Genomic DNA, 23051 nt, shown 5'->3' on the forward strand with positions numbered 1-23051 from the left:
AGGAGTCCTACTCCTACTAGGAGGAGGACTCCTCCTTGGCGCGCCATAGAGGGCCGGCCGGCCTCCTCCCCTAGATCCTTTATATACGGGGGTAGAGGGCACCCCTAGACACTCAAGTTGATCCACGTGATCATATACTTAGCCGTGTGCGGTGCCCCCTTCCACCATAGTCCTCGATAATATTGTAGCGGTGCTTAGGCGAAGCCCTGCGACGGTAGTACATCAAGATCGTCACCACGCCGTCGTGCTGACGGAACTCTTCCCCGACACTTTGCTGGATCGGAGTCCGGGGATCGTCATCGAGCTGAACGTGTGCTAGAACTCGGAGGTGCCGTAGTTTCGGTGCTTGATCGGTCGGGTCGTGGAGACGTACGACTACATCAACCAAACGCTTCCGTTGTCGATCTACAAGGGTACGTAGATCACACTCTTCCCTCTCGTTGCTATGCATCACCATGATCTTGCGTGTGCATAGGAATTTTTTTGAAATTACTACGTTCCCCAACAGTGGCATTCGAGCCTAGGTTTTATATGTTGATGTTATATGCACGAGTAGAACACAAGTGAGTTGTGGGCGATATAAATCATACTGCTTACCAGCATGTCATACTTTGGTTCGGCGGTATTGTTGGACGAAGCGGCCCAGACCGACATTACGCGTATGCTTACGCGAGACCGGTTCTCCCGACGTGCTTTGCACATAGGTGGCTTGCGGGTGACAGTTTCTCCAACTTTAGTTGAACCAAGTGTGGCTACGCCCGGTCCTTGCGAAGGTTAAAACAGCACCAACTTGACAAACTATCGTTGTGGTTTTGATGCGTAGGTAAGATTGGTTCTTGCTTAAGCCCGTAGCAGCCACGTAAAACTTGCAACAACAAAGTAGAGGACGTCTAACTTGTTTTTGCAGGGCATGTTGTGATGTGATATGGTCAAGACATGATGCTAAATTTTATTGTATGAGATGATCATGTTTTGTAACCGAGTTATCGGCAACTGGCAGGAGCCATATGGTTGTCGCTTTATTGTATGCAATGCAATCACGCTGTAATGCTTTACTTTATCACTAAGCGGTAGCGATAGTCGTGGAAGCACAAGGTTGGCGAGACGACAACGATGCTACGATGGAGATCAAGGTGTCGCGCCGGTGACGATGGTGATCACGACGGTGCTTCGGAGATGGAGATCACAAGCACAAGATGATGATGGCCATATCATATCACTTATATTGATTGCATGTGATGTTTATCTTTTATGCATCTTATCTTGCTTTGATTGACGGTAGCATTATAAGATGATCTCTCACTAATTATCAAGAAGTGTTCTCCCTGAGTATGCACCATTGCGAAAGTTCTTCGTGCTGAGACACCACGTGATGATCGGGTGTGATAGGCTCTACGTTCAAATACAACGGGTGCAAAACAGCTGCACACGCGGAATACTCAGGTTATACTTGACGAGCCAAGCATATACAGATATGGCCTCGGAACACGGAGACCGAAAGGTCGAGCGTGAATCATATAGTAGATATGATCAACATAGTGATGTTCACCAATGAAAGTACTCCATCTCACGTGATGATCGGACATGGTTTAGATGATTTGGATCACGTAATCACTTAGAGGATTAGAGGGATGTCTATCTAAGTGGGAGTTCTTTAAGTTAAATTAATTGAACCTAAACTTATCATGAAACTTAGTACCTGATAGTATCTTGCTTGTTTTTTGCTTAATTGTAGATAGATGGCTCGTGTTGTTGTTCCGTTGAATTTTAATGCGTTCCTTGAGAAAGCAAAGTTGAAAGATGATGGTAGCAATTACACGGACTGGGTCCGTAACTTGAGGATTATCCTCATTGCTGCACAGAAGAATTACGTCCTGGAAGCACCGCTGGGTGCCAGGCCTGCTGCTGGAGCAACACCAGATGTTATGAATGTCTGGTAGAGCAAAGCTGATGACTACTCGATAGTTCAGTGTGCCATGCTTTACGGCTTAGAATCGGGACTTCAACGACGTTTTAAACGTCATGGAGCATATGAGATGTTCCAGGAGTTGAAGTTAATATTTCAAGCAAATGCCCGGATTGAGAGATATGAAGTCTCCAATAAGTTCTATAGCTGCAAGATGGAGGAGAACAGTTCTGTCAGTGAGCATATACTCAAAATGTCTGGGTATAATAATCACTTGATTCAATTGGGAGTTAATCTTCCAGATGATTGCGTCATCGACAGAATTCTCCAATCACTGCCACCAAGCTACAAGAGCTTCATGATGAACTATAATATGCAAGGGATGAATAAGACTATTCCCGAGCTCTTCGCAATGCTGAAAGCTGCGGAGGTAGAAATCAAGAAGGAGCATCAAGTGTTGATGGTCAACAAGACCACTAGTTTCAAGAAAAAGGGCAAAGGGAAGAAGAAGGGGAACTTCAAAAAGAACGGCAAGCAAGTTGCTACTCAAGAGAAGAAACCCAAACCTGGACCTAAGCCTGAAACTGAGTGCTTCTACTGCAAGCAGACTGGTCACTGGAAGCGGAACTGCCCCAAGTATTTGGCGGATAAGAAGGATGGCAAGGTGAACAAAGGTATATGTGATATACATGTTATTGATGTGTACCTTACTAATGCTCGCAGTAGCACCTGGGTATTTGATACTGGTTCTGTTGCTAATATTTGCAACTCGAAACAGGGACTACGGATCAAGCGAAGATTGGTTAAGGACGAGGTGACGATGCGCGTGGGAAACGGTTCCAAAGTCGATGTGATCGCAGTCGGCACGCTACCTCTACATCTACCTTCGGGATTAGTATTAGACCTAAATAATTGTTATTTGGTGCCAGCGTTAAGCATGAACATTATATCTGGATCTTGTTTGATGCAAGACGATTATTCATTTAAATCAGAGAATAATGGTTGTTCTATTTATATGAGTAATATCTTTTATGGTCATGCACCCTTGAAGAGTGGTCTATTCTTGTTGAATCTCGATAGTAGTAACACACATATTCATAATGTTGAAGCCAAAATATGCAGAGTTGATAATGAGAGTGCAACTTATTTGTGGCACTGCCGTTTAGGTCATATCGGTGTAAAGCACATGAAGAAACTCCATTCTGATGGACTTTTGGAACCACTTGATTATGAATCATTTGGTACTTGCGAACCGTGCCTCATGGGAAAGATGACCAAAACACCGTTCTCCGCTACTATGGAGAGAGCAACAGATTTGTTGGAAATCATACATACAGATGTATGTGGTCCGATGAATATTGAGGCTCGTGGCGGATATCGTTATTTTCTCACCTTCACAGATGACTTAAGCAGATATGGGTATATCTACTTAATGAAACACAAGTCTGAAACATTTGAAAAGTTCAAAGAATTTCAGAGTGAAGTAGAAAATCATCGTAACAAGAAAATAAAATTCCTACGATCTGATCGTGGAGGAGAATATTTGAGTTACAAGTTTGGTGTACATTTGAAAAATTGTGGAATAGTTTCGCAACTCACGCCACCCGAAACACCACAGCGTAATGGTGTGTCCGAATGTCGTAATCGTACTTTACTAGATATGGTGCGATCTATGATGTCTCTTACTGATTTACCACTATCGTTTTGGGGATACGCTCTAGAGACGGCCACATTCACGTTAAATAGGGCACCATCAAAATCCGTTGAGACGACGCCTTATGAACTGTGCTTTGGCAAGAAACCAAAGTTGTCATTTCTGAAAGTTTGGGGCTGCGATGCTTATGTGAAAAAGCTTCAACCTGATAAGCTCGAACCCAAATCGGAGAAATGTGTCTTCATAGGATACCCAAAGGAGACTGTTGGATACACCTTCTATCACAGATCCGAAGGCAAAACTTTTGTTGCTAAGTTCGAAAACTTTCTAGAGAAGGAGTTTCTCTCGAAAGAAGTGAGTGGGAGGAAAGTAGAACTTGACGAGGTAACTGTACCTGCTCCCTTATTGGAAAGTAGTGCATCACAGAAAACTGTTTCTATGACACCTACACCCAGTTAGTGAGGAAGCTAATGATGATGATCATGAAACTTCAGAACAAGATACTACTGAACCTCGTAGATCAACCAGAGTAAGATCCGCGCCAGAGTGGTACGGTAATCATGTTCTGCAAGTCATGCTACTAGATCATGATGAACCTACGAACTATGAAGAAGCGATGGTGAGCCCAGATTCCGCAAAATGGCTTGAAGCCATGAAATCTGAGATGGGATCCATGTATGAGAACAAAGTATGGACTTTGGTTAACTTGCCCGATGATCGGCAAGCAATTGAGAATAAATGGATCTTCAAGAAGAAGACTGACGCTGACGGTAATATTACTGTCTACAAAGCTCGACTTGTCGCAAAAGGTTTTCGGCAAGTTCAAGGGATTGACTACGATGAGACCTTCTCACCCGTAGCGATGCTTAAGTCTGTCCGAATCATGTTAGCAATTGCCGCATTTTATGATTATGAAATTTGGCAGATGGATGTCAAAACTGCATTCCTGAATGGATTTCTGGAAGAAGAGTTGTATATGATGCAACCAGAAGGTTTTGTCGATCCAAAGGGAGCTAGCAAAGTGTGCAAGCTCCAGCGATCCATTTATGGACTGGTGCAAGCCTCTTGGAGTTGGAATAAACGCTTTGATAGTGTGATCAAAGCATTTGGTTTTATACAGACTTTTGGAGAAGCCTGTATTTACAAGAAAGTGAGTGGGAGCTCTGTAGCATTTCTGATATTATATGTAGATGACATATTACTAATTGGAAATGATATAGAATTTCTGGATAGCATAAAGGGATACTTGAATAAGAGTTTTTCAATGAAAGACCTCGGTGAAGCTGCTTACATATTAGGCATTAAGATCTATAGAGATAGATCAAGACGCTTAATTGGACTTTCACAAAGCACATACCTTGACAAAGTTTTGAAGAAATTCAAAATGGATCAAGCAAAGAAAGGGTTCTTGCCTGTGTTACAAGGTGTGAAGTTGAGTAAGACTCAATGCCCGACCACTGCAGAAGATAGAGAGAAAATGAAAGATGTTCCCTATGCTTCAGCCATAGGCTCTATCATGTATGCAATGCTATGTACCAGACCTGATGTGTGCCTTGCTATAAGTCTAGCAGGGAGGTACCAAAGTAATCCAGGAGTGGATCACTGGACAGCGGTCAAGAACATCCTGAAATACCTGAAAAGGACTAAGGATATGTTTCTCATATATGGAGGTGACAAAGAGCTCATCGTGAAAGGTTACGTTTATGCAAGCTTTGACACTGATTCGGACGATTCTAAATCGCAAACCGGATACGTGTTTACATTAAACGGTGGAGCTGTCAGTTGGTGCAGTTCTAAACAAAGCATTGTAGCGGGATCTACATGTGAAGCGGAGTACATAGCTGCTTCGGAAGTAGAAAATGAAGGAGTCTGGATGAAGGAGTTCATATCCGATCTAGGTGTCATACCTAGTGCATCGGGTCCAATGAAAATCTTTTGTGACAATACTGGTGCAATTGCCTTGGCAAAAGAATCCAGATTTCACAAGAGAACCAAGCACATCAAGAGACGCTTCAATTCCATCCGGGATCTAGTCCAGGTCGGAGACATAGAGATTTGCAAGATACATACGGATCTGAATGTTGCAGACCCGTTGACTAAGCCTCTCCCACGAGCAAAACATGATCAGCACCAAGGCTCCATGGGTGTTAGAATCATTACTGTGTGATCTAGATTATTGACTCTAGTGCAAGTGGGAGACTGAAGGAAATATGCCCTAGAGGCAATAATAAAGTTATTATTTATTTCCTTATATCATGATAAATGTTTATTATTCATGCTAGAATTGTATTAACCATAAACATAATACATGTGTGAATACATAGACAAACAGAGTGTCACTAGTATGCCTCTACTTGACTAGCTCGTTAATCAAAGATGGTTCTGTTTCCTAACCATGAACAAGGAGTTGTTATTTGATTAACGAGATCACATCATTAGGTGAATGATCTGATTGACATGACCCATTCCATTAGCTTAGCACCCGATCATTTAGTATGTTGCTATTGCTTTCTTCATGACTTATACATGTTCCTATGACTATGAGATTATGCAACTCCCGTTTGCCAGAGGAACACTTTGTGTGCTACCAAACGTCACAACGTAACTGGGTGATTATAAAGGAGCTCTACAGGTGTCTCCAAAGGTACATGTTGGGTTGGCGTATTTCGAGATTAGGATTTGTCACTCCGATTGTCGGAGAGGTATCTCTGGGCCCTCTCGGTAATGCACATCACTTAAGCCTTGCAAGCATTGCAACTAATGAGTTAGTTGCGGGATGATGTATTATAGAACGAGTAAAGAGACTTGCCGGTAACGAGATTGAAACTAGGTATTGAGATACCGACGATCGAATCTCGGGCAAGTAACATACCGATGACAAAGGGAACGACGTATGTTGTTATGCGGTCTGACCGATAAAGATCTTCGTAGAATATGTAGGAGCCAATATGAGCATCCAGGTTCCGCTATTGGTTATTGACCGGAGACGTGTCTCGGTCATGTCTACATTGTTCTCGAACCCGTAGGGTCCGCACGCTTAAGGTTTCGATGACAGTTATATTATGAGTTTATGAGTTTTGATGTACCGAAGTTAGTTCGGAGTCCCGGATGTGATCACGGACATGACGAGGAGTCTCGAAATGGTCGATACATAAAGATTGATATATTGGACGGCTATATTCGGACACCGGAAGTGTTCCGGGTGATTTCGGAGAAAACCGGAGAGCCGGAGGGTTACCGGAACCCCCTCGGGAGAAGTAATGGGCCATATGGGCCTTAGTGGAGAGAGAGAGGGGCTGCCAGAGGTGGGTTGCGCACCTCCTCCCCCCTGGTCCGAATTGGACTAGGAGAGGGGGGCGGCGCCCCCCCTTTTCCCTCTCCCTCCCCACTTTTTTCCCCCCTCCTAGTAGGAGTCCTACTCCTACTAGGAGGAGGACTCCTCCTTGGCGCGCCATAGAGGGCCGGCCGGCCTCCTCCCCTAGATCCTTTATATACGGGGGTAGAGGGCACCCCTAGACACTCAAGTTGATCCACGTGATCATATACTTAGCCGTGTGCGGTGCCCCCTTCCACCATAGTCCTCGATAATATTGTAGCGGTGCTTAGGCGAAGCCCTGCGACGGTAGTACATCAAGATCGTCACCACGCCGTCGTGCTGACGGAACTCTTCCCCGACACTTTGCTGGATCGGAGTCCGGGGATCGTCATCGAGCTGAACGTGTGCTAGAACTCGGAGGTGTCGTAGTTTCGGTGCTTGATCGGTCGGGTCGTGGAGACGTACAACTACATCAACCAAACGCTTCCGTTGTCGATCTACAAGGGTACGTAGATCACACTCTCCCCTATCATTGCTATGCATCACCATGATCTTGCGTGTGGGTAGGAATTTTTTTGAAATTACTACGTTCCCCAACAGCTGCTTATATATTGGGCATCAAGATCTATAGAGATAGATCAAGACGCTTAATTGGACTTTGACAAAGCACATACCTTGACAAAGTTTTGAAGAAGTTCAAAATGGATCAAGCAAAGAAAGGGTTCTTGCCTGTGTTACAAGGTGTGAAGTTGAGTAAGACTCAATGCCCGACCACTGCAGAAGATAGAGAGAAGATGAAAGATGTTCCCTATGCTTCAGCCATAGGCTCTATCATGTATGCGATGCTGTGTACCAGACCTGATGTGTGCCTTGCTATAAGTCTAGCAGGGAGGTACCAAAGTAATCGAGGAGTGGATCACTGGACAGCGGTCAAGAACATCCTGAAATACCTGAAAAGGACTAAGGATATGTTTCTTGTTTATGGAGGTGACAAAGAGCTAGTCGTAAATGGTTACGTCGATGCAAGCTTTGACACTGATTCGGACGATTCTAAATCGCAAACCAGATACGTGTTTACATTGAATGGTGGAGCTGTCAGTTGGTGCAATTCTAAACAAAGCGTCGTGGCGGGATCTATGTGTGAAGCGGAATACATAGCTGCTTCGGAAGCAGCAGATGAAGGAGTCTGGATGAAGGAGTTCATATCCGATCTAGGTGTCATACCTAGTGCACTGGGTCCAATGAAAATCTTTTGTGACAATACTGGTGCAATAGCCTTAGCGAAAGAATCCAGATTTCACAAGAGAACCAAGCACATCAAGAGACGCTTCAATTCCATCCGGGATCTAGTCCAGGTGGGAGACATAGAAATTTGCAAGATACATACGGATCTGAATGTTGCAGACCCGTTGACTAAGCCTCTTCCATGAGCAAAACATGATCAGCACCAAGGCTCCATGGGTGTTAGAATCATTACTGTGTAATCTAGATTATTGACTCTAGTGCAAGTGGGACTGAAGGAAATATGCCCTAGAGGCAATAATAAAGTTATTATTTATTTCCTTATATCATGATAAATGTTTATTATTCATGCTAGAATTGTATTAACCGGAAACATAATACTTGTGTGAATACATAGACAAACAGAATGTCACTAGTATACCTCTACTTGACTAGCTCGTTGATCAAAGATGGTTATGTTTCCTAGCCATTGACATGAGTTGTCATTTGATTAACGGGATCACATCATTAGGAGAATGATGTGATTGACTTGACCCATTCCGTTAGCTTAGCACTCGATCGTTTAGTATGTTGCTATTGCTTTCTTCATGACTTATACATGTTCCTATGACTATGAGATTATGCAACTCCCGTTTACCGGAGGAACACTTTGTGTGCTACCAAACATCACAACATAACTGGGTGATTATAAAGGTGCTCTACAGGTGTCTCCGAAGGTACTTGTTGGGTTGGCGTATTTCGAGATTAGGATTTGTCACTCCGATTGTCGGAGAGGTATCTCTGGGCCCACTCGGTAATGCACATCACTTAAGCCTTGCAAGCATTGCAACTAATGAGTTAGTTGCGGGATGATGTATTACGGAACGAGTAAAGAGACTTGCCGGTAACGAGATTGAACTAGGTATTGAGATACCGACGATCAAATTTCGGGCAAGTAACATACCGATGACAAAGGGAACAACGTATATTGTTATGCGGTTTGATCTATAAAGATCTTCGTAGAATATGTGGGAGCCAATATGAGCATCCAGGTTCCGCTATTGGTTATTGACTGGAGACGTGTCTCGGTCATGTCTACATAGTTCTCGAACCCGTAGGGCCCGCACGCTTAACGTTTCGATGACAGTTATATTATGAGTTTATATGTTTTGATGTACCGTTGGTTGTTTGGAGTCCTGGATATGATCACGGACATGACGAGGAGTATCTAAATGGTCGAGACATGAAGATTGATATATTGGAAGCCTATATTTGGATATCGGAAGTTTTCCGGGTGAAATTGGGATTTTACCGGAGTACCGGAGGGGTTACCGGAACCCCCGGGGGTTAATGGGCCATAGTGGGCCTTAGTGGAGAAGAGGAGAGGCGGCCAGGGCAAGGGCCGCGCGCCCATCCCCCCTAGTCCGAATAGGACAAGGAGAGGGGGGGGGCGGCGCCCCCCTTTCCTTCTTGTCCTCCACCTCTTCCCCCCTCTTCTCCTAATCCAACAAGGAAAAGGGAGGGAGTCCTACTCCCGGTGGGAGTAGGACTCCTCCTAGCGCGCCCCTCCTGGCCGGCCGCACCTCCCCCCTTGCTCCTTTATATACTGGGGCAGGGGGCACCCTAGAGACACAACAATTGATCGTTTGATCTTTTAGTCGTGTGCGGTGCCCCCCTCCACCATAGTCCACCTTGATAATACTGTAGCGGTGCTTAGGCGAAGCCCTGCGTCGGTAGAACATCATCATTGTCATCACGCCGTCGTGCTGACGAAACTCTCCCTCAACACTTGGCTAGATCGGAGATCGAGGGACGTCATCGGGCTGAACGTGTGCTGAACTCAGAGGTGCCGTGCGTTCGGTACTTGATCGGTCGGACCGTGAAGATGTATGACTACATCAACCGCGTTGTGATAACGTTTCCGCTTTCGGTCTACGAGGGTACATGGACAATACTCTCCCCTCTCGTTGCTATGCATCACCATGATCTTGCGTGTGCGTAGGAAATTTTTTGAAGTTACTACGTTCCCCAACAGCGCAGCCTCTCCTCTCTCTTTCCCCTAAAGCCCAATAAGGCCCATCTACTCCCCGGCTAATTCCCGTAACTCTCTTGCACTCTGAAAAATACCCGAATCACTCGGAACCTTTCCGATGTCCGAATATAGTCGTCCAATATATGATCTTTACGTCTCGACCATTTTGAGACTCCTCGTCATGTCCCCGATCTCATCCGGGACTCCGAACTACCTTCGGTACATCAAAACACAAAAACTCATAATACCGACCGTCACCGAACTTTAAGTGTGCGGACCCTACGGGTTTGAGAACTATGTAGACATGACCGAGACATGTCTCCGGTCAACAACCAATAGCGGAACCTGGATGTTCATATTGGCTCCCACATATTCTACGAAGATCTTTATCGGTCAAACCGCATAACACTATATGTTGTTCCCTTTGTCATCAGTATGTTACTTGCCCGAGATTCGATCATCGGTATCTCAGTACCTAGTTCAATCTCGTTACCGACAAGTCTCTTTACCCGTTCCGTAATACATCATCTCGCAACTAACTCATTAGTTGCATTGCTTGCAAGGCTTATTATGATGTGCATTACCGAGAGGGCCCAGAGATACCTCTCCGATAATCGAAGTGACAAATCCTAATCTTGATCTATGCCAACTCAACAAGTACCTTCGGAGACACCTGTAGAGCACCTTTATAATCACCCAGTTACGTTGTGACGTTTGGTAGCACACAAAGTGTTCCTCGGTATTCGGGAGTTGCATAATCTCATAGTCATAGGAACATGTATAAGTCATGAAAAAAGTAATAGCAACAAACTAAACGATCATCGTGCTAAGCTAACAGAATGGGTCAAGTCAATCACATCATTCTCCTAATGATGTGATCCCATTAATCAAATGACAACTCATGTCTATGGCTAGGAAACATAACCATCTTTGATCAACGAGCTAGTCAAGTAGAGGCATACTAGTGACACTCTGTTTGTCTATGTATTCACACATGTATCAAGTTTCTGGTTAATACAATTCTAGCATGAATAATAAACATTTATCATGAAATAAGGAAATAAATAATAACTTTATTATTGCCTCTAGGGCATATTCCTTCATGTATACCATATCTTTGATGCCGAGGCCGCTCACGAGACGTCCCTCGATGCTCTCAAGGGTGGCAAAAAACTTGTTGCACTCTTATTGTATCACCCTCCAACGCTTCGAGAGGGACATCCACCAGCGCCTGCTCTCCATTTGGTATGGTGCGAACTTCTTGCGCTCATGAAATTCGCGATGAACACATAGCCAAAATGTTGACGCCTTTTGCTTGGCGCCGATCTTGGGATCTTGTCCAATGTCCCTTCAACATTCACAAAGGAGCTCGTCCTCATCCTTTGTGTATGCCTTCGTCCACTTGCTTTGGTGCTTCTTGTTTGCATTGGCTTGGGTGGAGAGCTCGTCTTCGAACAAATGCTCCCCGTCGATGTCCACTTCATCTTCTTCTTCTAGGCCGTAGTTCTTCGGGAACTCGTGGTCGAGCGAGAAGGTGCTGCCCATGCCATCTTGGCCTTACATGAAGGGGTCGACCATCCCACCATGGCCTTGATCAAAGGGGGCAGCCATGAAGGGTCCTCAACCATCTTGGCTTTGGGTCTCGTCGGCATCGAAGGCACACTCACCCACACCGCCTTCGAAGGCAGCGGCACCCGCACCAGCTTCGAAGATGATGTTCTTCATGATGAAACGGTTGTCCGTCTCGTTGTTCGTGGCCGACATTCTGCCGAACAAGTTGCGGGCATCAGGTTGTATGTCAGATGGCATCTCCCGCGGGCGTTTCCTCTGGCCCCTGGTGGATGATCCACCGGCCACATGTGTGGCGTTGAGATCGATGGGCATGGGCGCGGGAGCGGCCGACGCCACCACGCTCACCTCCGGCGAGCAATTCCCGAGAGAAGAGTTTGCGGGTAGGGATGGAAGCCGGGAATCGGCGGCGTGGCAGACATGCACGACGAATCTGGCAGTGGCACACGGGGAAAGGCCGACGAGCCCGTGCTGGCATGGGTTAACCCTAGGTAGAGCAGGGCCTTCCTCGTTGCGGCAGCGAATCTGTCGATGTTCTCTTCCTGTGCAGCGGCGGATGCGGCTTCGAGCTTGCGTTCCTGAGCGTGCCTCCGGCCCTTCCTCTTGGCCGACTGCACGACCTACCGCTCGTTCGTCAGCGGCTTCTTCTTGGTCGGCGCCGCCGTTTTGCGGGTGGCGTCGGGCTTGGCCTTGGTGGGGGCGACGAAGGCAAGGCCAGAGGACGAAGGCAATGCCAGAGGAGGCGAGGGAGGCGAGGCCGGAGGCGGCGTCGAGGATCGGCAAGTCGTCCATGGCAAGCGGGCGGGAGATTTTTGGGAAAGAGAGGGAAATGAGGGTGGCTGTGCCGTCGACTGGCGAGCTGGAGGGAGGAGTACGCGGACGTCGCGTGCGTCTGTTTTATGTCCGCGCCGACGCAAACGAAGTCCAAATTTGGATTGGGAATGAGTCGCGTGACGGACGAAAAACGGACACTCGTCCGTTTAGATCGATGCATAACACGCGTTAGACCGACTTTTATATTCGTTTTAATCCAAATAGACAAGTGCAGATGAAATGAGTGGGAGCGTTGGAGTTCCACAAGGCCCTCCACTATGTGTTCGGTGCCAGAAATTTAAAAAGTTTGCCACATACACTTCGATGCCAAATGTAAAAAGTTTAGCACCAGCATCACAACGTGAAGGATTTGGCACCCATCCACCTCTGGCCCACCTATGTATAAACTAGTAATATATCAGCTCAAAGCAGTGTCTTGCCGGTGGTGCCTCGCATGCAAAAGTACAGTGACTGCCTAATTTATTGCCTCAACGAAATATGGCGTCGGAGCAAGTAGAGGAATCGATGCCCTGAAATTTTTATTTGGCATCGGTTGAGTTATGTAGGGCACCGGTACCAAATATTCAAAAAGTGAATTTAGCATCGGTTTTGACCTATATAGTGGAGGGCCTAACTAAACTCACTTTACAAAGAGTAACCCCGAAACTGGATCTCGCAAAAATACCTCCTCATTCTGAAGCGGAAGTATCGCAGCAAGTTCAGAAAGGCCTCCCAAAGTTCAAACAGAAAAAAGGCCTCCCACTTGCCCCCAATGGCCGCTCCGCCGCCGGTGCTCACCCTGGCGGTGGAGAAGGGCCCGCGCGAGGGAGAGACCCGGCGATGCCGCGCGGGCGCCGCGCTCCGCGTCGGCCGCGTCGCCTCCGGCAACGACCTCGCCGTGCGCGACGTGGGCGCGTCGCAGCGCCACCTCACCATCGAGTTCCTCCCGCCTCCCGCGTCCCGTTGGGCCGTGTCCGATCTCGGCTCCTCCAATGGCACCTTCATCAATGGCGCCCGCCTCCTGCCCTCCGTCCCCGCCCCCCTCTCCCACGGGGACCTAATCATCCTCGGTCAGTCCACCGTGCTCGCCGTGTCCATCGCGCCTGATTCGGATGTGAAACCCGGTCCTAGGCGCTCCTCGCGCCGCGCGGCGGCGGTGGCGGTGGCGGAGGAGAAGCCGACCCCATCCGTCACCCGCCTGAGCACACGGAAGATGGTGGGGACGAGGGCGGCGGCGGCGTTGGAACCCTCCGAAACTGAGAAGGGAGGGCCGGATGCAGCGGCAGTAGTGGTGGAGGAAGAGAGCCACCGGGTAGTTACACGTGGTGGCGGACGGAAGAAGGTGGCTGGAGCGGAGTCCCTCGAAGCGGGTAAGGAAGAGATGGAGGAGGCCGCAGTGGCGACACTCTGCGGTAGGAGGAAGAAGGTTGTGGAGCCCCCTGAACTGGAGAAGGCAGATGAACAGAAAGAGGAGAAGGCTGCGGTGGCAACACGCGGCAGGAAGAGGAAGAAGGCTGTGGAGTCCCCTGAACTGGAGAAGGCAGATGAACAGAAAGAGGAGAATGCCGCGGTGGCAACACGCGGCAGGAAGAGGAAGAATTCTGTGGAGTCCCCTGAACTGGAGACTGCAGATGAACAGAAAGAGGAGAAGGCCGCGGTGGCAACACGCGGTGGGAAGAGGAAGAAGGCTGAGCCCTCTGAACCGGAGAAAGGAGATGAGGGGAAGGAGAACGCCGGGGTGGTGAAATGCCGCGATGGTAGGGAGGTTGCAACGACGGTTGCTCTTCCACCGCTGCCTCCAAAGACAAGGTCCAGAAGGGTCCAGGGAAGGGTCACAAGGGCTCGTGCAAGGAAGGCTGTTCTTGAGGAGGAGGAGGAGGCTGGGGATGAAGAAGTGGAAGGGACTGCAAATGCATTGGAGGAAGTGCCTGTTGCTCAGAGAGGGCTGGCACGTAGAGTGCCAAAAGGGATGACCAATACTGAGTTCGCTGCTTCTCACAACGGGGGTAGGGAGATAAATGAAGGTGGAGGAGAGGCGGAGAATGGAAAGATGGAAGTAGTTAACAGCGGAGGAGAGTTAGAGGATGATGAGAAGGGTGAGAAGCATGCTGGGAGAAGCAGCCTGGACACTATTACATTGCAGGAGTGGTTCGAGGGGATGGAAAGGTACCTTCCAAGGATGATCAATGAAGCTGCTGATGAGATGATAGTGACGCTGGAGGAGAAACATCGGCGCATCAATGAGTACATTTCAGTGCTCGGGAATAGTTCCTATCCTTCTTGAGATTCATGTATAGTCAGGAGTGATGGCCAGTCTAACGCAGGGTGATGCCTGGAAATAACATTGGAGATAATATTTAGTCGCAGGTTTTACAAACAGTAGGGTTTGAGGTATTACCACCATACACTGGGTGATGATTACTGAATTATTCATTCCAGCAGCCACACCAGCAGTGCCTGAGAAATGCTATTGTTCCTGTTGATAGTATTGCACTGGCCATGCTGTGACATATTATACCAGTAGTAATAGGCTAAAGCGTTAAAATGGAACTCTGTAATTGATGATGCATCCTGTGGGTTCACTTCTGATAAGATTACTAATATGTACTGTTCATGTGGATAATGATCTATCAGCTCTCATTGATATGCAACGTTCCCTGAAATACCATGTTCATAGCCTTGACTCCTTCTATGAGTTCCCTTCTTCCACTTTTAGCAGTAAACCAGATAAAGCACGTCTCACAGAAGAAGACCTTGCCTTGAATTCTCATATTTCGTTCTTTACCGAGATTATTCCACCCCCCACTCACACTGTCCAAAAAACGGAAATTTGAGTTATTTTTCATTTTTATAGTGTTTAGTATTCTTTTCATTTTTTAGCTAAGCCAGCTTCAAGCAAATATCTGGAAACCAAAAATCTTGTCATGTCTATAATGGCCGTGCAGCACCTTCTTCTTCCGTGAAGTATCCAAATCAAAGCTTGCACTGATGGGCAGCAAAATCCTGCATTTGTTTCAAAATCTAACAGGAGTCATTATAACTATGAATATGCACATATTTGCCTTATGATGTTTTGTTTGTTTGATGAAAACATTGTCATTCCTAAGCAATCTAACCTTAGACAGCTGGTTGTAAAATATTTCCCATTTTCCCCTCGTAAAAAATTACACAGGAGTGCTCCAATCAAAACTGTGCAAATATGTATGTTAGTTCAGCTTCTTGTGCTCAACATTGTTCCATTTATCTCCAATGTTTGTCTAGATTTTTTCATGTCCATAGGCTTAATAGTTTCATCCCCAGCTCATGTAATCTTTCTTGAGAAAAGAATGTGCTAGTATTAGTTTCTGGAGGGCAGGACAGTTGTCACCAAGATCAGGTGGTAAAGAAAAGTTCAGTCTAGGAGTTGAATCATTTTCTTGTAGTCTTGATCATGGAAACTTTTATTATGTAAAACAAATTGTTCTTTTATCACAGCCCTGGACTCGAATTCATTTAACCTTTTTGACAATGCTCTGTACAATATCATATGTATTCATGACTTGCCAGGCATACCAACTTGATTGGATAAATTTATTTTTGTTCTTTGTTTAGTTCATTGTCCAATTAATGTACTAAATTTATAAGGGAATGCTGACATGTTCTGTGGGCCATGTGGGTTAACTGGATGTTGATGATCACTGTCAAATGCCTGAAGTACACTGAAGTTATAATTTTACATTTTGATTACTGTCTAACTGAGTTCACGGGTTCAAGTCCTGGAAACAGCCTCTTACAGAAATGTAGGTAAAGGCTGCGTACAATAGACCCAAAGTGGTCGGACCCATCCCCGGACCCTGCGCAAGCGGGAGCTACATGCACCGGGCTGCCCTTTTGTCGCGATATCTTATGGGTTTCACCTCTAGCCTACCCCAACTTGTTTGGGACTAAAGGCTTTGTTGTTGTTGTCGTTGTATTACTGTCTAACTGAGTTCTGTATTCATGTTTTATGAGTTTGTCCAAATGAAGGAACTGTGAGCATAGGGTGTTGATTCAAGAGGAAAACCCTAAGTAGGAAGGAAGGAATAAGTAACTGGAAGAAGAAAGAAGTCACCTGAGTTTCCAGAAAACCCTTGGGGAAGACAAGAAAAGAATGAAGTACAGACAAAGCAAAGCTCTAATCCTCCTCAGATAATTTTCTGATGCCCCTCTCCATTTGCAGTAACGCATTGCTTCATACCCCCTACTTATAGAGGATTGTACACCACCTTGGCTACAAAGTTACAAGGCGAGGAGACAACTTTGAAAGGTAAGAATTTCTCATATTAATTTAATTTACCAGGTTGTTTTCAAAGTTTCAATGCATCGACAAACTGAAGTACTTCAAACTACTTGGATTCTATGTGTTCCTTTGTTCCCTCTTTCTACTCTGCAGACATCTTATGCAAAATTATGCAAACTGTCATAATTGTGCCATTATGGCCTGTAGTTCTAGCTTATACTCATGTGGCAGTTTGCGGTTCACCAGTTCTATCAAGTATAATTATTAATGCCAACAGATAATGGTTAAGTTCAGCATATCAGCAGGTTGCATATCTTAAATTGCAGAATGTGGTAACCTCAGTTGGACATAAAAGAGACACATTATCATATATCTCTCTCTCTTAGAAATACGCTGAAATTATACAAAACCATGGGGATGACTTTGCCTGTATTTTGTAATGGTTTGTGCTGTCTATTCAATATCATGTGGCAATTGGCATGCTCTTATTCTTACCATATACTTCTAGCGATGGCTGTCCCACAAGTTGACAAGAAAATGCTTGGTGAACTTGAAGTTATGGGATTCCCCGCCGTTCGTTCAATTAGGGCACTTCATTATTCTGGTACGTCTGTTTCAAATGGGCTTAGAAGGTAATGTTCTTGTATTACAGGATCTTTCTATCATAGTCAGGCGGACAATCCATCAATCATACCACAATAGGTCATCTGGTTCTATGGCCTCACCAATTATATTTGTACTGACAACCGAACCTTCTTACTATTTGTGTTTCTTGAAAGTTCAAAGTAATTATTTAACTGCAGAGATAGGGCGACACGTTTTTTTTGTAAACATGTTTTTCTTCTATATCTAGCTGAATGAACTGTAGAAATAATCCACTGTCCTTGTCAGGTAATTCCAATCTTGAATCTGCGATAAATTGGCTTCTGGAACATGAAAGTGACCCAGACATTGATCAGCTACCATTGGTAGGTTTTCTTATGCAATCGTGATTTGTTAACAGAAATCTGTTCTGATGTGGCTTATTCTACACTCACTTGATATCCTCAACAGTGCCATCCTCTAAATATATAGCTGTGAATTGTTTTCCCTGAGATTCCAGCATAAAACCTTTTCCGATTCTGTTAAATACTTAATTCTGAAGCAACTTGCATGTCAGTGCATGTCTGTGTGGCAGTTTAGTTGTCTAGTCTGTAACCTAATGCTCTGTAGAGCTAGACAAACTCTCCAATATAGTTCCTTTATTTTATGTCTACAGTCTACATATCTGCATTGTCATGTCAAACACTTTTTTCAAACCTCCTGTTCTGATTTCTTGGTACTCCTTTGTATGTTTTAGGTTTCAAGAGAAATCAGCATTGAATGTGGTGACACATCAAGCGAAGTGAGAAACAGCGTTCAAGGAATGAGGTTAGTTTTTTCCAGAATGTTATAGAAAAGAAAGCAGGAAAATATTACTCGCCTTAATCTAAGGGTCTAAGTTCTTAGATGAACTGGTTGTTGTATAAACTCAATAAATCAAAATATGATATCAGCACTGCCATGAGTGTGGGCACTTGACTGGCTGTTGCAATTTCGAGAGAAAAATTGCTGCCCTCTCGACTCCACATCACCGGCCTTTTGAATGTACTGGTTGTTGAATAAAACTCAATAGGAAAATATCATGTGTTATTTTGTGGAATTGGAGCACAAATCACTGTTCAATAGCTATCCTGCCAACCATCTGGAAGTCTGCACTTGATAATCCGCAGCATTTTACATTTATGTGTGTCAGCCTGCTATATCAACCTAACACATCAGTGAGCAAACTCTTAAGAGTCTCTGCAGTGCTTAATGGAAAAAGGTGTCGTGTTGGGGATAGCTCAAGGGAGGAAATGACCTTTTTTATATTTTCCTTCCTTTTTTACAAAATAAAATAGCTGATCTGGGGAAATTTGCCATTAAGCCTGAGCACTTGCTACATTTAACAGTCTAATTTCATGCACTGGTAAAATGGAAGCTACTAATGACCAAAAGTTGTTGAATAAGGCAAGTCATGTGTAAGACTTAAATGCTTACTCCCTCTGTTTTTTGCAAGGCTTCCATGCATTTAAAACAAGCTTTGCAAAATGCTTTACCGAAAAAGGCTTTCGCCCCGCTTTATAAATAAAGCAACCACCGAGCACAAGGTTATCAAGGTACCAACCGAACAACACACACAACGCCACCGCAGGCAAAATGCTTTTGAATACAGATCTAACGGTGTCAGTTTTGTGTCACGTAACCTACATATTGTTTATATAATTGTTCGTCTCTTGGTCAAGCTTGAATCTTGGAATGCATGGGTACCTCACAAAAAGAAACAGAGGGTTATTATTACGATTTACGGACTACCGATGGAGAATATGCATTCATGAGAAGCTTATGTACTCCAAGTAACTCAACACATGTCGGTATTTTTTTTATTTGCTATGCTGTTGCATAATAATCATGGGATTGAGCATGGTTGTCTTGTAGGACCCATGCCCAGGCGAGAAAACCAGAAGAGCAAACTACAGCTGGAAGTCAGAAGGTGCTACCTAAACATTTCTTCGTAATTTTTGATATCTCAGTCCTTTCTTGTCATGTTAGTATGTTATGGTTAAGTCTTTTTGTCATTCATGGAGGACTTGAACCTGCCTAATCACTATTGGAAAAAGTAACCAAGCTGAAATTTACATCAATTCGTTTCCTCTGTTTTTAACTCACAACCTCAGTTTCAACGAAGGATTACTCATAGCACATTGAACTAAAAATATTATGTCTGTAAATGAGATAAAAGTGCAGACGTTTTCTTTTGTCATTGTTCCGGTATGCTTACATAATGTAAATATTGTCGTAAAATGTTGACTAGTAGGTACCGCATCTCAGCCACCTGCCAGGCTGCCACTTCACCAGCATTTTGTCTTTATGCCTCACCTAATCCGAGCTAGTGTTTATAGTTCATAATCTTTTGTCACACCCAATTTTTTTTATCAGGAGACTTCAGAGGTGGAAAGAGAACTCAATGCCAATGAACATGAGGAAGAGGATAGAAAGAGGTTTGTACCTGTTTTGAATATATGTTGTCTGGCGAGCATTTTGTTTACCATTCCTGGTAGACTGCAACCCTCGTACATTGCAGGGTTTTAGCACTACATAAGTCAAAGCGTGACGAGGAAGAAAAAGCACGAGGGAGAATCAGAAATCAACTTCAGGAGGATAAGGTCTGACAATATTTCAATGCTATTAAGAAGTAAAAACCATAACACTGCAGCAGGGAAGAGCTAGAATGTGTTTTGCTGTAGTTCTATTTATCATATCTCACCATAGCAGCTATCATGCAATAAGCTCATGTTGGCCTGCACTGTTCTCCGTTTGGATGTCAAAGTCTCTTTGTTGTAACCTGTCGCTTGTCCACCATCATTTTTGCACTTTTGTGTTGCATACTGGATGCAGAAGTAGTAGCTTGTTAAAAAATGATGTCATGCTATATAAATATGAACACCATTGATTTTGGTTTGCAACAAAAAGAGTCAACGATGACACATCCTTACTTTCCACTAAATGTTACAGTACATGCTAGAGGATGATAGAAAGTAAAACTTACTATTGTCAATGAAGATCAGCTCTGTGCTAGTATTGTGATATTTTTGTCAAAAGTATTTGTTAGGCTGTTTTACATATCCTATGAGCATTATCTTAAATGTGGAATTTATTTGTTGTTTTTCTAAAGAGGGAGAGGATTCAAGCTGCTAAAGATGTTATGGAAGCAAAACGGACTCTTGAAGAAAATCAAAGAAAACGGTGGGTTTCGTAGGCAACTCACATCTGCTATTTCCAACTCAAATGTACTCATGGAAACAATATTTTGTTCAATACAGCATGATGGAAAGTCGAAAAGCAGAACAAGAGGAGGAGAAAAGAGCAAGAGAGAGAATCCGTCAGCGTATAGAGGATGATAAGGTCCCATTGAATCTAAACTAACTAATATTTTGAAACTTTGATGTTTCATTCCGTCTGTTATTTTGAATTCAATTTTTATAGGACAATGGTCAATGAATTCCATGCACTCCTTACAGTTGCTTCTTGGGTTTCCACATCAATAATGTTACCCTATATGTCTATATCTCTCCACAGACCCACATCTACATGCAACAATACATCCTTTTTTTGTGTGAATGCCTTTGAATTTCAACTAATCAAATTTGGTCTCCTTGCAATGGAGCAAGCCTACCATATAATTATCAATTCAGTCTACTCATGGCAATATTATCAGTAGAGTGCAATCAATATTTCCTACATGATCAGAGTGAGAATTTTCTTGTGTTTACTCATTAGCCACTATTTTTCTGCGGAACTTTCGGACTTTCAGCGAGATACTGCATTGCTTGTTGGACTTCTGAAAAGTCTTAAATTATTTTCTTGTATGCAGGCAGAAAGAAGGAGAGGGCTTGGTTTGCCACGGGAAAATACAGTAGCATCAGCCCCGATAGTAACTCTCGCAAAGGTCTAAAGTTCCCCATAGTACTATATTACATGAGCAAAACCACCCAAACACATTCCTCACTCTTTTTTGACTGCTCAGGTAAAACCTATTGAACCAGTTGTAACATCAGAACAATTGAGAGATTGCCTACGAACTCTGAAAAAGAATCACAAGGTAAAGTGATCATCCTGCAGTTATGATTTATGATACATGGAGTTGTTGTCTGTTTTGCACAATTAACACAATGAACCTTCTACGCTCTGCCGCATCAATCTTGATTACTATTTCACACAAATGCGGCTGTACGACTTCTGTCGATGCAGATAACTGAAACTAGCCTGTTTGCACACCAGGATGCTTAGTTTCTGCATCATGTGTTCTTTTAGGTTGTTTTATTTTTTTAGCTTATCTTTTATAGTCTGGAACTGGGCCTTCCATTTTGTTCGCAACGGTCTAACATCAGCACTCTAATACTTCCTCCGTTCCTAAATATAAGTCTTTTTTAGAGATTTCAATACAGACTACATGGTTTGTATATAGACATATTCAGAGTGTAGATTCACTCATTTTGCTCCCGATGTAGTCCATATTGAAATCTCTAAAAAGACTTATATTTAGGAACGGAGGGAGTAGAATTCAGCAGTCTGCTTGAGTGCTTGTGCAAGACATGCAGAATGAAGCTGTATAGCGCAATAACCCCTTGTGTTATGGGGATGCCAGAAACCATCTGACGTGTCGGTTGCCACTCTATTTATAGGATGACAACGCTAGAGTGAAAAAAGCATTCCAAATATTGCTGAAGATAGTCGCCAACATAGTAAAGAACCCAGAAGAGGAGAGGTTCAGGAGGATTCGACTAAGCAACCCTGTTTTCAAGGTAACTGGAGAACGCTACGGGGAAAGTATCGGCTATTTAGTTCCCATATGCTACGTATGGCTCTTTAGTTCAGAAAGCCGCCTCATCCTCAACCCCCGCTGTTTAACAGGACAGGGTGGGTAATCTGCAAGGCGGCGTAGAGTTCCTGGAGCTGTGCGGGTTCCAGAAGCTCAGGAACAACAGCTACCTGGTCATGCCGAGGGGCAAGGCCGACGTGGCGCTCCTCAACGCGGCGGGGGTCGAGATCGCGTCTGCCATGGAGAATCCCTACTTTGGGCTGCTCTCCAAGTGAGCGGGACAGCCTGCATTCATCTCTGCTTCACCATTAAGAGCTCATCTATATTCGGTACTACGAGCTTTGTAAATATTAAAAACCTTTGTGGCAATGAAGTGTGAGTACCAGCGAATGGACGGCACGGCGCTGTAGCTCATAGATCTCGTCGATGGGATCTATCCCCTGTATGTAACTGAACAAATTGTGTTCCAGTAAATCTCATGATTTGTTGGCAACAGTGGGGGCGGTGTACAGAAATCAAAACAAAAATGAGACGAGATGCCTGCAAAACGATGATCGAGCTGTGATGCCATGTCCCTGCTATTTCTCATCTTACCCAAGAAAACGATATGTGATTGTAACTGTAATCAAACCATGTCACTTGTTACAGTGGCGTGTATAGCAGTATAGGTGATGGGAGATTACTACTAGATGCATTCCCCCGCCCCACACATGTTCATGCCCCGTAACGTTGGGTCACTGTTGCTCATGGAGCAAAACATTGAATGCCTTTTATTCTCCGGGTGGAGGAGAAGGGAAAGGGCCCTGTGCCGGCACATGCCATGCTTTGAGCTTTTGCGTGTGCACCTGTACTTTGGAGCTTCAATTCTGCGTGTGGAGGGACCCCGTCCTAGACTCGGAAAG

General features: G+C 44.6%; 1 protein-coding gene across 1 annotated transcript; it reads left to right on the forward strand.

The window, feature by feature from the left end:
* Positions 1-15300: 15300 nt before the first annotated feature.
* Positions 15301-22642, forward strand: LOC125520242 (UBX domain-containing protein 1-A-like). Its single transcript, XM_048685104.1, has 13 exons — positions 15301-16796; positions 17278-17373; positions 17661-17737; positions 18109-18179; positions 19266-19320; positions 19767-19828; positions 19912-19993; positions 20503-20573; positions 20651-20732; positions 21202-21276; positions 21355-21429; positions 22013-22132; positions 22242-22642. Exons 2-13 carry the CDS (start codon positions 17280-17282, stop codon positions 22422-22424), a joined length of 1047 nt encoding a protein of 348 aa, XP_048541061.1. The 5' UTR covers positions 15301-16796; positions 17278-17279; the 3' UTR covers positions 22425-22642.
* Positions 22643-23051: the final 409 nt, after the last annotated feature.

The sequence above is a fragment of the Triticum urartu genome, chromosome 7 (assembly GCF_003073215.2).
Source record: "Triticum urartu cultivar G1812 chromosome 7, Tu2.1, whole genome shotgun sequence".
NCBI lineage: Eukaryota > Viridiplantae > Streptophyta > Magnoliopsida > Poales > Poaceae > Triticum > Triticum urartu.